Source organism: Etheostoma cragini, chromosome 1 (assembly GCF_013103735.1).
Source record: "Etheostoma cragini isolate CJK2018 chromosome 1, CSU_Ecrag_1.0, whole genome shotgun sequence".
In the NCBI taxonomy this organism is placed as follows: Eukaryota; Metazoa; Chordata; class Actinopteri; order Perciformes; family Percidae; genus Etheostoma; species Etheostoma cragini.
In genome coordinates, this window is record NC_048407.1 from 17,676,146 (window position 1) to 17,688,391 (window position 12,246).

Genomic DNA, 12,246 nt, shown 5'->3' on the forward strand with positions numbered 1-12,246 from the left:
AGCCTTTGAAGGAGGGAGGTCAAAGTCACCATGTTACTTCTCATTAACCTGTGATTTCCCAAAGCACGTGGCTCATGTTGTAATCTCATCTAAGATTGTCTCAGCCATTTGATATTTAAGCTTGACTCAGTTTTGTGAAGGTTTGTCTGTTTGTTTACGTTTGGGTCTCAGTGAAGGGAAGCAAAGTGCCTTTGAGACTTCCCTATTGTGCTAATCACAGATGGGAAAAACACTGTGATGTGAGAGAAAAGAGACATCACCTAGTCTCATTTTCCATTGCACTGTTTCATCATTATTCAGTGAGTAAAGTGCCGGTTAAATCTGTGGTATTAAACATTGACATAAAGCTGCAGGGGCCCTTCAAGTAAGGCTCGCCCCAGAACATTTTTTCTTTGTCGCAGCATATCTCTGTTGCTATTGATCACTAAGATAAGTCCTTTATTGTCATGGTTGGAGGCATTCTAAAACAAGAATTTCTTTGATGAATTACTTCAAATCACCCTTTCTAAATATTTATAAGTCATCTAAATTTGTGCTAATGGGGCAAAGGAAATGCTGATGCACTCACAGTCCTGTAGGGATCCATCTTTTGCTGAGGCCATTTTCTCTCTCACTGCAGGCAGTTGCTGGAACAATTTCAGGTTGTAACAAGTTTATACCAGTGCAGCCAAGAGCAAACCTTCCTATGTACAAACAGGTGAAATGGATTTTGGGGTCTTTGTGAAGCCTTGGTTAAGCTTTCAATAGTGTTTTTTGCTATCCCACTGAAAGGTTGAAAAATATCATTTCCAATTGACCGGACATGAAACGAGATGTAACTGATGAGCAACAACTTTTTTGGAGCAAAATATTCGACTAGGATATTAACAGGTTTATTCAGGGCGGTGGTTCTTTTTCAGAATTTGTTTCTGTGCATTCCTTGAATCCTAATCCTGTATTGTTGGTCCAACACAGGCCTTTCTTACTGCAATGCAATTAGCTGTTGCCTTGTATCTTATATTTTGGAACTGCACGGCCAAAGGTCCATTGTGACTGCAACAAAATGTGCTGTGTCAGAACTACAGTATGTGTGTGTTGAATGTTAATTAGGTGACAGCTCTTTCCATTTCTGCCAAACCCTCTGTCTGACAAGGGGACAGACGCCGGCAAGTGTACTTGCACCTTTTTCTGCTTTATGTTGGGCCTGTTGGAGTCTGCCTTTGCCACTATTTACCCAGTGCTGCTTGAGTAGTTTGCTGGATAGTTACAGACTTCATAAAAGCAGATCCTCTAGCAAGGTTATCCTGTTTCATAGATGCCGTTTAAGGCTAACGTACATGCATTCGTAGAAAGGCATAACTGTTCTCCGGCAGGGCTGTAATCACTGTGTCGTACAGTCAATTTAGCTATAAGTTTCTGCAGTTGTTAACAATAAAGATGATGATAGTAGTCAATGAGTTCAATAACAGGGAAAAGCCAGTCAATCAAAGTGAAATGTGTTTGGTCGCTTTCCCTCATTTCCATACTGAGTGACAGTGGAATCTCCCAATAGCTCTTTGCAGAGACTGCCTAGATATTTCCTCCACAAATGTCAGGGAAATGAAGCAGAGCAAGGCTGCTGCAGGGCTCTGCTATAAAACTGATAAAGGTTAGTCAACATGTGCAAATCCTGCTGTAGAATGCATACCTCTTTAATAGCTGGATACTGAGGGAAAACTGCTGTTATTAAGGATTAATTGATTTGCTACAGGGAGTTTCTGGAGGTCCACGATATCGCTCATCTCTCACAATGTAATGTCCTGTCACACATGGGTGGGGTGTCGTACACACCAAAATGACTGTCATTACAGAGTTCATAATCGGTTCATGGCAACTCATTTAACCTCTCATGTGTTGCAGTCCTTCTTTGATTCACTTTTGTCTCATTCTTTGGATTCTGCAGAAGCATATCATCAGTATTACCAGCTTGCTAGCTTTCAATATTAATGATGCATTAAATACAGCTGATTGAATTGGTCTGGATATGAAGTCAGCAGCCCAACTTAAATAAATAATTTCTGTTGTGTTGTCTTGTCATTAGAAGAATTGTACAACATTGATTTATGTTTTACTTCACACATGGATACTATGTAAGGTCAAATTCAGGCTACTATCTGCCATTTATTACATCACACTGTTGCAAGAGATAAGCTTGTGTTCTGCTACACAGATTTAACTTAATCAGTCAGTCGATGCCTTAATTATCAACTTATCATGGACCTAATATTTCTCTTAAACAGGGTTGTATAGGAGAGAGGGGTTGTATTGTAATCAAATACATTTTTTTAAAAAAAAAATCAAATATATTACATGTTCTTTATGTGGAATGTACAGTTAGAAAAGTCATGCTTGGACATCTGTGGAATTTGACGCAGCGACCGTGGGTTTGACTCCGACCTGCGGCCCTTAGCTGCACGTCTCTCCCCTTTCATGTCTTTAGCTGTCCTATATAAATAAAGGCCTAAAAAGCCCAGAAAATAATCTTTAAAAGCTGCTGCTTTTTAATGGTTGGTTAAAATCCGTTATTGATAATTAAATAATAACTGTTAAACTAAACCAGTATATTATATTATACTGTTTTTGTTATAATTAACCGATTTATTTGTTACTTTTTATTCCATTTACTATTGTGAATGGAATATTGATTTGATGTTGTGCCCACGGAGAAGGAACAGGTGCTCTCACTGGTCGCTCTTGGCCCTGCGTGATTCCTCCTGCCTCATAAGTTTTCAGACGCCACATTAATGCTCTGATTCTTATTACGACGGCTACAAAGAGGGAGACAAGAGGCTCTTCTTAACCGTGTTATAATCACTTACCTGTTTCTGTATTTCCCTGTGGGTTGGAGCTTGTTAACTATTTAGTGAATAACATTGTCTGAATATATGTAGATAGGTGTCATTGAATTGAACTGCTTATTAATTACATATGTGCAGGAAAGCAATGAAACACAAGCAGACTGCTGATTTTGTAGCTCTCAAATTCTTGGTTGTCTGTCAGAGTTAATATTCACCAAATGCCTACAGCATGTTGGCACCTGCTCCTCTGGATCGCATTTGTCAGGATTACTTTCAATTCCCTCTAAGCATAAGTCACAGGTCAATGTCACTGTTAAACCAGTGATTTAAATAATTAGACACCCACAACCCTAAGGTGCCCTCGAAGGAGCCTAAGATCTGCACTTTTTTAGCTGCTTTATAAATAGCATATATTTCTGGATCCTGGTTTTTATACTCAAATAATCAGTATTGTATAGTGTGGATAACTTGGCCTTTCAAAAGTGTGTTATTGTACTGATTGAGAAGAAGATAAATTACAAAACACGCCCCCTGGTCATCATTATTTTAGTTTCAGTGCTGCCACTCAGAGCATACCAGCTGTTAACCTGCGTGATGAACACTAACCAAAACCTTTCACAGCTTTTTTACAAGACTACATTGATGAGGTATTGTATGTCCACTTAGCAGCCGCTATGCTTAGTTTTTCCTAAAAAAAAAAAATACTATTTAGCAAATTGAATTCTGGAAAAGAGGGTTGAGAGAGGTAGTAGGAAGTAAAAAAATTAAAAGGGGAGGATCAAATAAGCAACTCAGGTATTCCCCTGAGGGGAGGGAGTTGGAGCTCTACTATCCACCCAGCAAGCAAGTGGTCAAACTCAGCAGGGGAAATCAGACATGAAGAGATCCCTCTCCTGCTCTCATCCTGCTGGCTACATTTTATTCTGCTTTGCGGATCCCAGCTGATACGAGAGACCCCCTCTGCATCTCTCTCCTGCCCTGATAATGCAGAGAGGATTTCTATGACATGCTGCACCACAGCGAGTCTAGCAGCTAATTCAAGCTGAGTCACTCTCACAGCAGGTGCAACTGTCTCCACTGTATGCATGATACAGCAGAGCATAGTAAGTAGCAAACAGAAGCAGAGTGATCTATGCCGTTAGTGGGTACAGTTTCGGCAGTTTTCCTTTTCTCCACTAGGACTTTTTTATCATAGAGAGCGGTGTAAATAGTTAACAGAGTTAGACTATAAGCAGATGCTGTGATCCCCGTCTGATGTGTGTGTGAAGCAGTGTGGAGCCTTTTAGTGTGCTTCTAATGGTGTGAGAAAGAGAGATAGATGTGTTCATTTCCCTAGTGCCCCTGCTGCCAAGTCTTAGCCCATGTGTTGGACAGGGATTACCCTGATCCTCTTGTTTTGCTGCAAAAAAATGTTATGGCATGCCAGGCCATGGACTCTCCAGCCATTGAGAGAGAGAGAGAGAGAGAGAGAGAGAGAGAGAGAGAGAGAGAGAGAGAGGATGTTTTTAGCTGCAATGCTGCTGTTTCTATTGTTTTTTGGGTCAAAACCAGGTTGCCACTGTATTCTAAGGTTACTCCATATTCACTGTTGTGATGAACAAGGACAAAGTTTGTTCACAAAACTGGTATTTTTACTTCATATAAGGTAGTTTTTACAATACATGACAGCCACCTCTTCTATCTAGGGATAAACTCTGTGTTGTTTAAATTGTGGTTACAATTGTACAGGTACACACTGCTACATTGAGAAAAGCCCTCTTGAGCCTCTCCGCAAGTAGAGATGCCAGTCATTCTTTCTCGTGTTCATCTAGCCTCAAACATAAACTCTATATGACCTGATGTTTAGTGTTTTGGGGCCCTATAACATATTAGTGGTGTGAGACTGTGCCTGTTTTTACCTGAACCTTGATCTGACTCTAACATAGAACTTTTCTCAGGATAAATTACTGTGACAATAAATATATCTGCTAAGATGGAGGTATTGTGTTGATTGACGGCACTCAACTCAATGTGCAAAGTGAAACTGAACTTCAACAGAGTTGTTGATCAAAATCCTCTTCCAAAAAAAGAGCAGAAATGAAAAGTGTTTTTGTTTACCTCGAATAATGTGTTGTATGGTGACAATCTATGATGTATGTAGAATCACCAGAGAAAATTATCTTTGTGACATTAGGTTCTAGCAACTACTTGCATTGACAACAAAGCTGTTAACTAGTACACAATCTAGAAGGCAGTTTGCTGCAGCAAGAGTTCCTTTTCCCCATTGGGACAATTTGGTCACAAGCTTGATTGGAAGCTAGTTTTCTGCAAACAAATACACCTACTGTGCTGCAGCATTTGTACACCAACTGGAGATGCTGCAAATTCCGTGACAAATAGTTCGTAAGTAATGCGGCTAAAACAAAAGCCTCAAAGAATCCAGATTCCTAATTAACAGGGGATGCAGTGCAGTGCTGTATGTACCCAGTGCAGCTCAACATATTATGAGTTGTTACTAGGAAAAAGCCTGGTGTGTGTGTGTTTGCATGTGTGTGTGTGTGTGTGTGTGTGTGTGAGTGTGTGTGTGAGTGTGTATGGGAGTGTGTTTGGCAGATTTGTGCATGTACTGTATATATGATCAATGATTGTTTTTACATGAATATATGATTGCTTATATTTTATGTCATGTTGTTGCCATATGTATAATTACTCAGCATCATTCCTTTCCATCCTCGAAAATTTTCTGAAATGGCAAGTCATAAATCTTTCTACCCTGCTCAGTTTGTCTCCCCTCCCTTTGCTGCATGGTGATGCAGTGAGGCACCACTTTCTGTTTGTATCATTCTGCACCTTTATGCTGTGGCACTGAAGTTTTGCAGCTGTGTTGTCCTTTATAGGATTCACCCCTTACTGCTGGATATAAAGTCATTTATTTACCCTTGGTACACTTGAAGCGAGGATAGTGTAAACATGTTTATCACAGCAATTTTTTTTTGTCTGTACCCGTGTGTATGTTTATGAAAAATGGATTTAGCCTCTGGACAGCAGCAGTATTTACTCTATGGTTTATGGCACTCTATGGCACGTTGTTTCACAACTTCTGTTAAAGAATGGCGTTATGTTTTTTCTGCTGTAATAGATGTGTGTGTGTATAATGATAATGGGAGAAGATAAATACAATACAATACAACACAAAAAAATGCCAGGCATGAAAGCATGGTATTGCAGTTCGGTATATTATAACACAAGTTCACTTTCCCCAGTTTTTCAGACACCCAGAATAAGAAATCTTTATCTGTTGTCCTCATCCTCAGACAAATATATCCTTACAATTTACACCTGAGTAGAAAAAAACAAAAAGGGCTGTGTTGCTTATTATGGATACAAGTGCTCCTAGATTGTTCCATACCATTACACTGTATAATGCCTCTTCAGAAAGTAAGTTTCTAAAGCTCCACATTTTAATATGTGCATACAAAATCTAATTAAAAAAGCCTAAGATGTACCAAGGATCAGAAAGCCAGCAGCATCTCAAGGGATGTGTCACAGTGCAGTACAGAGTATCAGTGGCAGCTAAGTAATCCTGCAGACCCTTACATCTTTAAGGCCACCGGCAGTAATGAGGCTTAACCTGCCATGGTAGTTAGATGACAAGGTTCGGCATTGAATAAATACATCAGTGATTGGGAAAGGATTAAATCTCTCTTCTTTTTTAATAAAGCATGAGAAACGTCAAAGTACAGTGGGTTGAAGAAGAAGCCTAGATCAACCTGACTCCGCTTAAATGTTTCAGACCAGATGTTTGTTTAGGGCTGTTGATCTTTGTCAGTGTATTTGACAGCAGATGTGCAGATTTAACTTAATACTGCAAGATGTTGTTTGAAGATAGCTGTATAGGACTTTGTTTTATTTTGTTGCAAAATAAATCCATCTATCCATCCATCTTCGTCTGCTTATCTGGTATCGGGTTGTTTTGGCAGCATCTCCAGCAGGGGACCGCAATCTTCCCTTTCCCAAGCCACATTAACCAACTCTGACTGGGGGATCCCGAGGCGTTCCTAAAACAGATTGAAGATATAATCCTTACACCTAGTCCTGGGTCTTCCTCGAGTCCTCCCCCCAGTTGGACGTGCCTGGAACACCTCCCTAGGGAGGCAGCCAGGGGTATCCTTACCAGATGCCCAAACATCCTGAACTGGCTCCTTTTGATGCAAAAGAGCAACGGCTTTACTCCGAGCTCCTCTCGGATGACTGTGCTTCTCACCCTATCTCTAAGGGAGACACCAGCCACCCTCCTGAGGAAACCCATTTCAGCCGCTTGTACCCTGGGTTTCATTTTTTTGGTCATGATCCAGCCTTCATGACCATAGGTGAGGGTAGGAAAGTCCACCGGGGTAAACTACAATGTAGAAGCGCTTAGCCGGGGGCTTGTGAGTATCCCCACACCCGCCCGGCGCCTCATACCTGGGCACCTCTGGGCAGGGTCAATTAATCTCCCTCTCAGTTATATATGAGACTGGGCTCCTCTTGTCTTAGCCTAGTCACATATATAATAGACAACAACAAATAGAAACAGAGTCATTGCATAATATTTCAGCCATCTCAACACCAGCACTGCTAGACACTTATCTGTTTCCGATTCTATCCTGTCAGTAACGTGTTTATGCTCTAGTTAAAGAAATGAATGGCCCCATGTCACCGAAATCAATAAAGCCTGGTAAGCTGGCAAAGGGAGAGTGCTGAGCCCTACACTTTGTGTAAAATATTATGTGGTTCTTTACCTGGCTGAACTGCTACCATGGTACCTGATGTGGTTTTGTTTAGAATTATAGAAACATGTGATTTAATCAGGAGTATGGAGTTCATACTAATTTTTTTTTCTCACTTGGTGTTCTTTTTTCTCCATCTCCCATCTTTTCAATCCCTGCAGCCACAACATTAGGGCTACATCGTTTCGGCACCCTGTGACTGGACAGATATCCTCTGAAAATACAGAATACACACTACAAGACAGGTGAGTGGGTATTTTTTCCCCTGGGAATAATGCATATACTACATGCTTAAATGTACAAATTCAGTTAATTCAAGGTCATGCATTTGGTTTCTACAAATAGACTGAAGAATAGTCAGTATGTTTTAAATGAAAAAAGTTTTTCAGTTAAATGTTCATCTGGAAAATGAGCTGCGGCCATAATAAGAACAGTAAAGGATGGGCAACATTATAATTTTCATCAAATTGATGAATTGTAAAAATATTGCCTTAAAAGGATTTATGGTAATGGAATGACTGACACTCACATCTGATTTTGACAGTGTTAATATCACATCTGGTGTCATGAATTTGCCTCATCACTCAGCCAAGTTTTCATTTTTTTCTGGTCCATTTAAGACATTATTCTCAGTAAAGTTGAAGTGAAGAAAATGGAAAGTGCCTCTGACTTTGATACTGGAAATGACAGAATATCCCCAATATATTTCTTTAAAAGAATCAAGAATGGAAATAACGCCTTGTTTTCATTCACTACAGTATACATTGTCATTGCATGGCAGTTGGATTTGTTGTCATTTAGATTTGTTGTCATTTTATGTCATTGTGTGAATGTCATCCTGCAAAGCCATCAAAGCTGTACGGTAGGTTTACAGCGCAATATAGGGCAGCAGGTGTCTGATCATATTTAAGCTGGCCAATGTAAGATGATCATACATGGGGCGGATTCCACTTAAGGCAGAAGCAGGTTTAGATTGAAAGTTTGTGACCTCCACATACCCACTAATTAAAATTAAGTCTGTTTAAGCAATGCAAAACTGGTTTTGATTAATCTGCATCCTCCACTGTCATTCATTCCCTTAAAGCTTTCAATATACCTCATTCGGTGCTGAGCCATGGATTTGTATACCATCAAGGGGCTTTAAAGTTACAGTTGCCTTAGTTGTTGCAACAGAATGATGTTTTTACTTTGAAATGCTAGTGATAATCTCTTAAAGCTGTGGTAAGAATAGTACCAATTTTATGCTTTTATGCCACAACATGGCAAGGATGTCATGAAACAGACAGGACAGGTTAATGATAGATAGTCTTAGCATACATAAACATGATATTTATTTTTATTATTAAAAGAACACACAAGATGGTTCATACATACTGTCGGTATGCACTCTTAAAAGCACAGCAATAACCCCTGTTTTGGCAACTGCTTTAAGAGAATAGTTAAGCTTTCAGCAAACATATTGAAAGAAATTGATGTTGTCTCCAATTTTCTGTTGCACAACTAAAACAATCTTTAAACGTACATGTTCCACCAAAACATGTTCCGTCCCGAGGCTATTTTGCAGTGGCGCTGTTGCTCCATACGGCGGTTATCGTTGCCCAAGACTATTGTGATTGGTTTAAATAAAATGCCAATAAACCAGAGCAAGTTTTTCTCCTATCCCGGAATACTGCGCCAGACCCTCTTCCACAGCACTGTAGATGAAGGTCTGGCAACGTAAGACTAGTCCAACACCAGCTTTAAACACTGGTTACATACACTACAGTATTTCACAAGGTACATTATCTGTTTTACCATAAATCTTCAAGCAACTTTAAGTACTAGAATTATTTTCTAGTTTTAGCTCATTCTTAAACTAAGACTATGCGAAGAGATGTGAAAAGGGCAGCTTTAGTGCAAATGTAGGTCAATTCAGCAACATGGCAAAATACATAGTGGGGATTTCAATTAGCTAATTTAACTCCCACATCTACTCCAAACCAATCTGTGTTGCAGTACACACACACACATCTCACACACACACACACACACACACACACACACACACACACACACACACACACACACAAACACACACACACACACACACACACACACACACCCACACACACACACACTTGACAGATGCGGTGCAGTCTTGGTATTGAATGTATGCAACACAGGCATGACCTTACTCTGGCTGCAAAATGGTGCTTCTGTTCACTGTCATGGTGATGTTATGGGTTTTATTCGGCATACAATGAAAAGGAAATTGGTTTCTTCCCTGATTCATTGACCTTCTTACATTTAAGGAGAACCGTAGTGTGTTCTATGGAGATCTGTATCGGATTGAGGACAGAACAGAAAAAAGTGCTTTAGGGGGCTCTTCCTCATTGAGGGGTCAATTTTGCCTGCTTTTGTTATAGATTATCACACTATGATCAATCTGTCAACTCTCCCCGTGGTCACCCACTGCCCGCAAGGATTAGAAAACGTCAAATATTGCCTCATTTCCGACATACAGTAGCAAGAGAAGCAGGAAGAGATGAAGCTTAGTGTCTTCCCCCCTTCTACACTACGTGATGTGAAATATCGCTCCTCTTCACCACATGTCATAACAAATCTCCTGGGCAACTGTTCAAATGACAGTGGTGGTAAACAGAATGAAAGCTTCACATAAAACAGCAGAGTCCCCTTGATACGACAGAAACATCCCATAAAAATGCTGGCTGAAGTCCAGACTGTGAGTGCAGATACTGGATGTTTTGTGGCACTGTGGTCTCTCTTGTTCTACTATCTGTACTTTTTTTTGCTTTAGCACACACATCACTAGCTTATCTTTTCCCCCCTAAGCTTCAGTGTAGTGCAGCAACACGAAGCAGGAAAAACAACAGGGTTAGGTCTGCTTTTGACCTCTTTGTCAAACAGTGCAGGGCGCTAGTGTCGGTGCTGTCAGAGAGACAGTTCCCAGATTTCTTCCAAGTTCACTCCTGAAGTCAGGAAGAGGCTCTGCCTAGTCCTGGACAGTTGCATGTCAGTTATACTGGTTGATTGGGTGCAGATGAGTTTTGTAAGAGTTTCCTTACACCTTCTTAAGACGTGATAGATGTTTATTTCTAGACATGCGGAGGGAATATGAACAATACTATTTAAAGTGAGTGTGAAAATAATTTTTTATATAATAGGTGGTGCCAAATCTGGTGATTCCAGCATCACAAATAATAAATAATAATAATTTATACTTTATCAATAAGGGAAATTACAGTGTTTTCACTCTTTTTTTTTTTTTAGAATACACATTACACACAGGCCTAAAACACACACACATACTCAGTACCTATACATGCACTAATGGAGTAGTGTCAGAGTGAGAGGGCTTCAGCTGTGGATGGAAAACCGCCATGAGCAATTGGGAGTTTGGTGCCTTGCTCAAGAGCACCTTGGCCAGAAAGTGAACTGGCACCTTTCCAGCTAGGTGCCAGTTCCAATAACCTCCCTTCTAATATTTTCACTTTCAGAGTTTAGTGAAATTAAACCACACATTTACTTTACTTCTGGGAAAGACAGTCTATCTTATTTGCCACTGAACACAAACTTAAGGTAATCAATGTATATGTATATAATAGCTTGGAGTCTCTCTACCAATCTGTCCCTGGGAAGGAAATTGCAGCTACAATCTTTTCTACAATTAAATTTAAGCTTAACAGATCAGAGATCTCCTTATAGATCATCTCACCAGTCCTTGCATATTAAACAAAGACAAAGGCAATTATTAAAAGAAACGTTAAGGCAACTTTTTGCGGAGTGTTGGTGTTTCACTTTTAAAGGAGGGAGATGAATCATGGTAGTGGAGTTGCAACAGGGTCTAGTAGGTTTATATGATTGTTTCATGATTTGTTTGTATTGTGTTAATACAATAATATTCCTTTGAGTTGTTGTGCTATTAAATACGTCAAATCGAAAAATCTAATCAAAATAAACATAACCATAACCTGGGATGGTTCTAAGGGCATGAAAATAACTTCCTTTTAATCCAGTGGTCTGCACATTTTCCATCATAGAACCTTTAAAATATGAGGTGACAGGAGGTCTGCAGGATTTGTGGATGAAATATCTGCTGGAACTGGATGTTATTTCCTTATCAGCAAAGACTCAAATTCATGCAATACATTCCTTGGACCTTGTTAAATCAAATCTGGGTCTCCAGTTTTCCCATTATCTACTGTGTGATGCATCTCTTTTTGAGCACATGCTGTGGGACAAATCTGCATCACCCTGGAAGTGAATGGATTTGCCATTGCAGTAAAATACCTTGTATTGCTGGATACAGAACAAAAATGGTTGGTTGAGGTAAAACAAGACCCTGTTAAATACTTCTAATGATGTGGGTTGCAATACAAACATGTGCAATTTGATAATCCTCAGTGAGTACCACTAGCAGAAGAAAAAGAAGGTGGAGTTGGACCTGATGGGCGGACCTAGACCTATAAGGGTGGGGGTTGGGGGGGCTGCACCAGGTCAAACTCTGCCCATTTGGCCCTGCAGTGAGCACCTCTTGACTGCTGAGCAGTATTTCTTCCATGTTTGATTTTTCTGGATTCTTTGTACTATGATGATGTCAATAGGAAATATGAGGTGGGACGTTTATAGAATCTGTCCAAAGATGTGTGTATGTGTGTGTGTGTGTGTGTGTGTGTGTGTGT

General features: G+C 40.0%; 1 protein-coding gene across 13 annotated transcripts in view; it reads left to right on the forward strand.

Annotated features, from left to right (window-relative positions):
* plekha7b (pleckstrin homology domain containing, family A member 7b) overlaps window positions 1-12,246 on the forward strand; it is a 66,493-nt gene that overhangs the window by 20,699 nt on the left and 33,548 nt on the right. For all 13 annotated transcript variants that reach the window (XR_004659640.1, XM_034893266.1, XM_034893759.1 and 10 more), the window contains one exon: window positions 7,726-7,809. Coding sequence is in view for 12 of the 13 variants with exons in the window: in XM_034893266.1 (XP_034749157.1) it covers window positions 7,726-7,809 (84 nt within the window). In the remaining variant the exon portion in view is untranslated. The remainder of the gene's footprint in view (window positions 1-7,725; window positions 7,810-12,246) is intronic.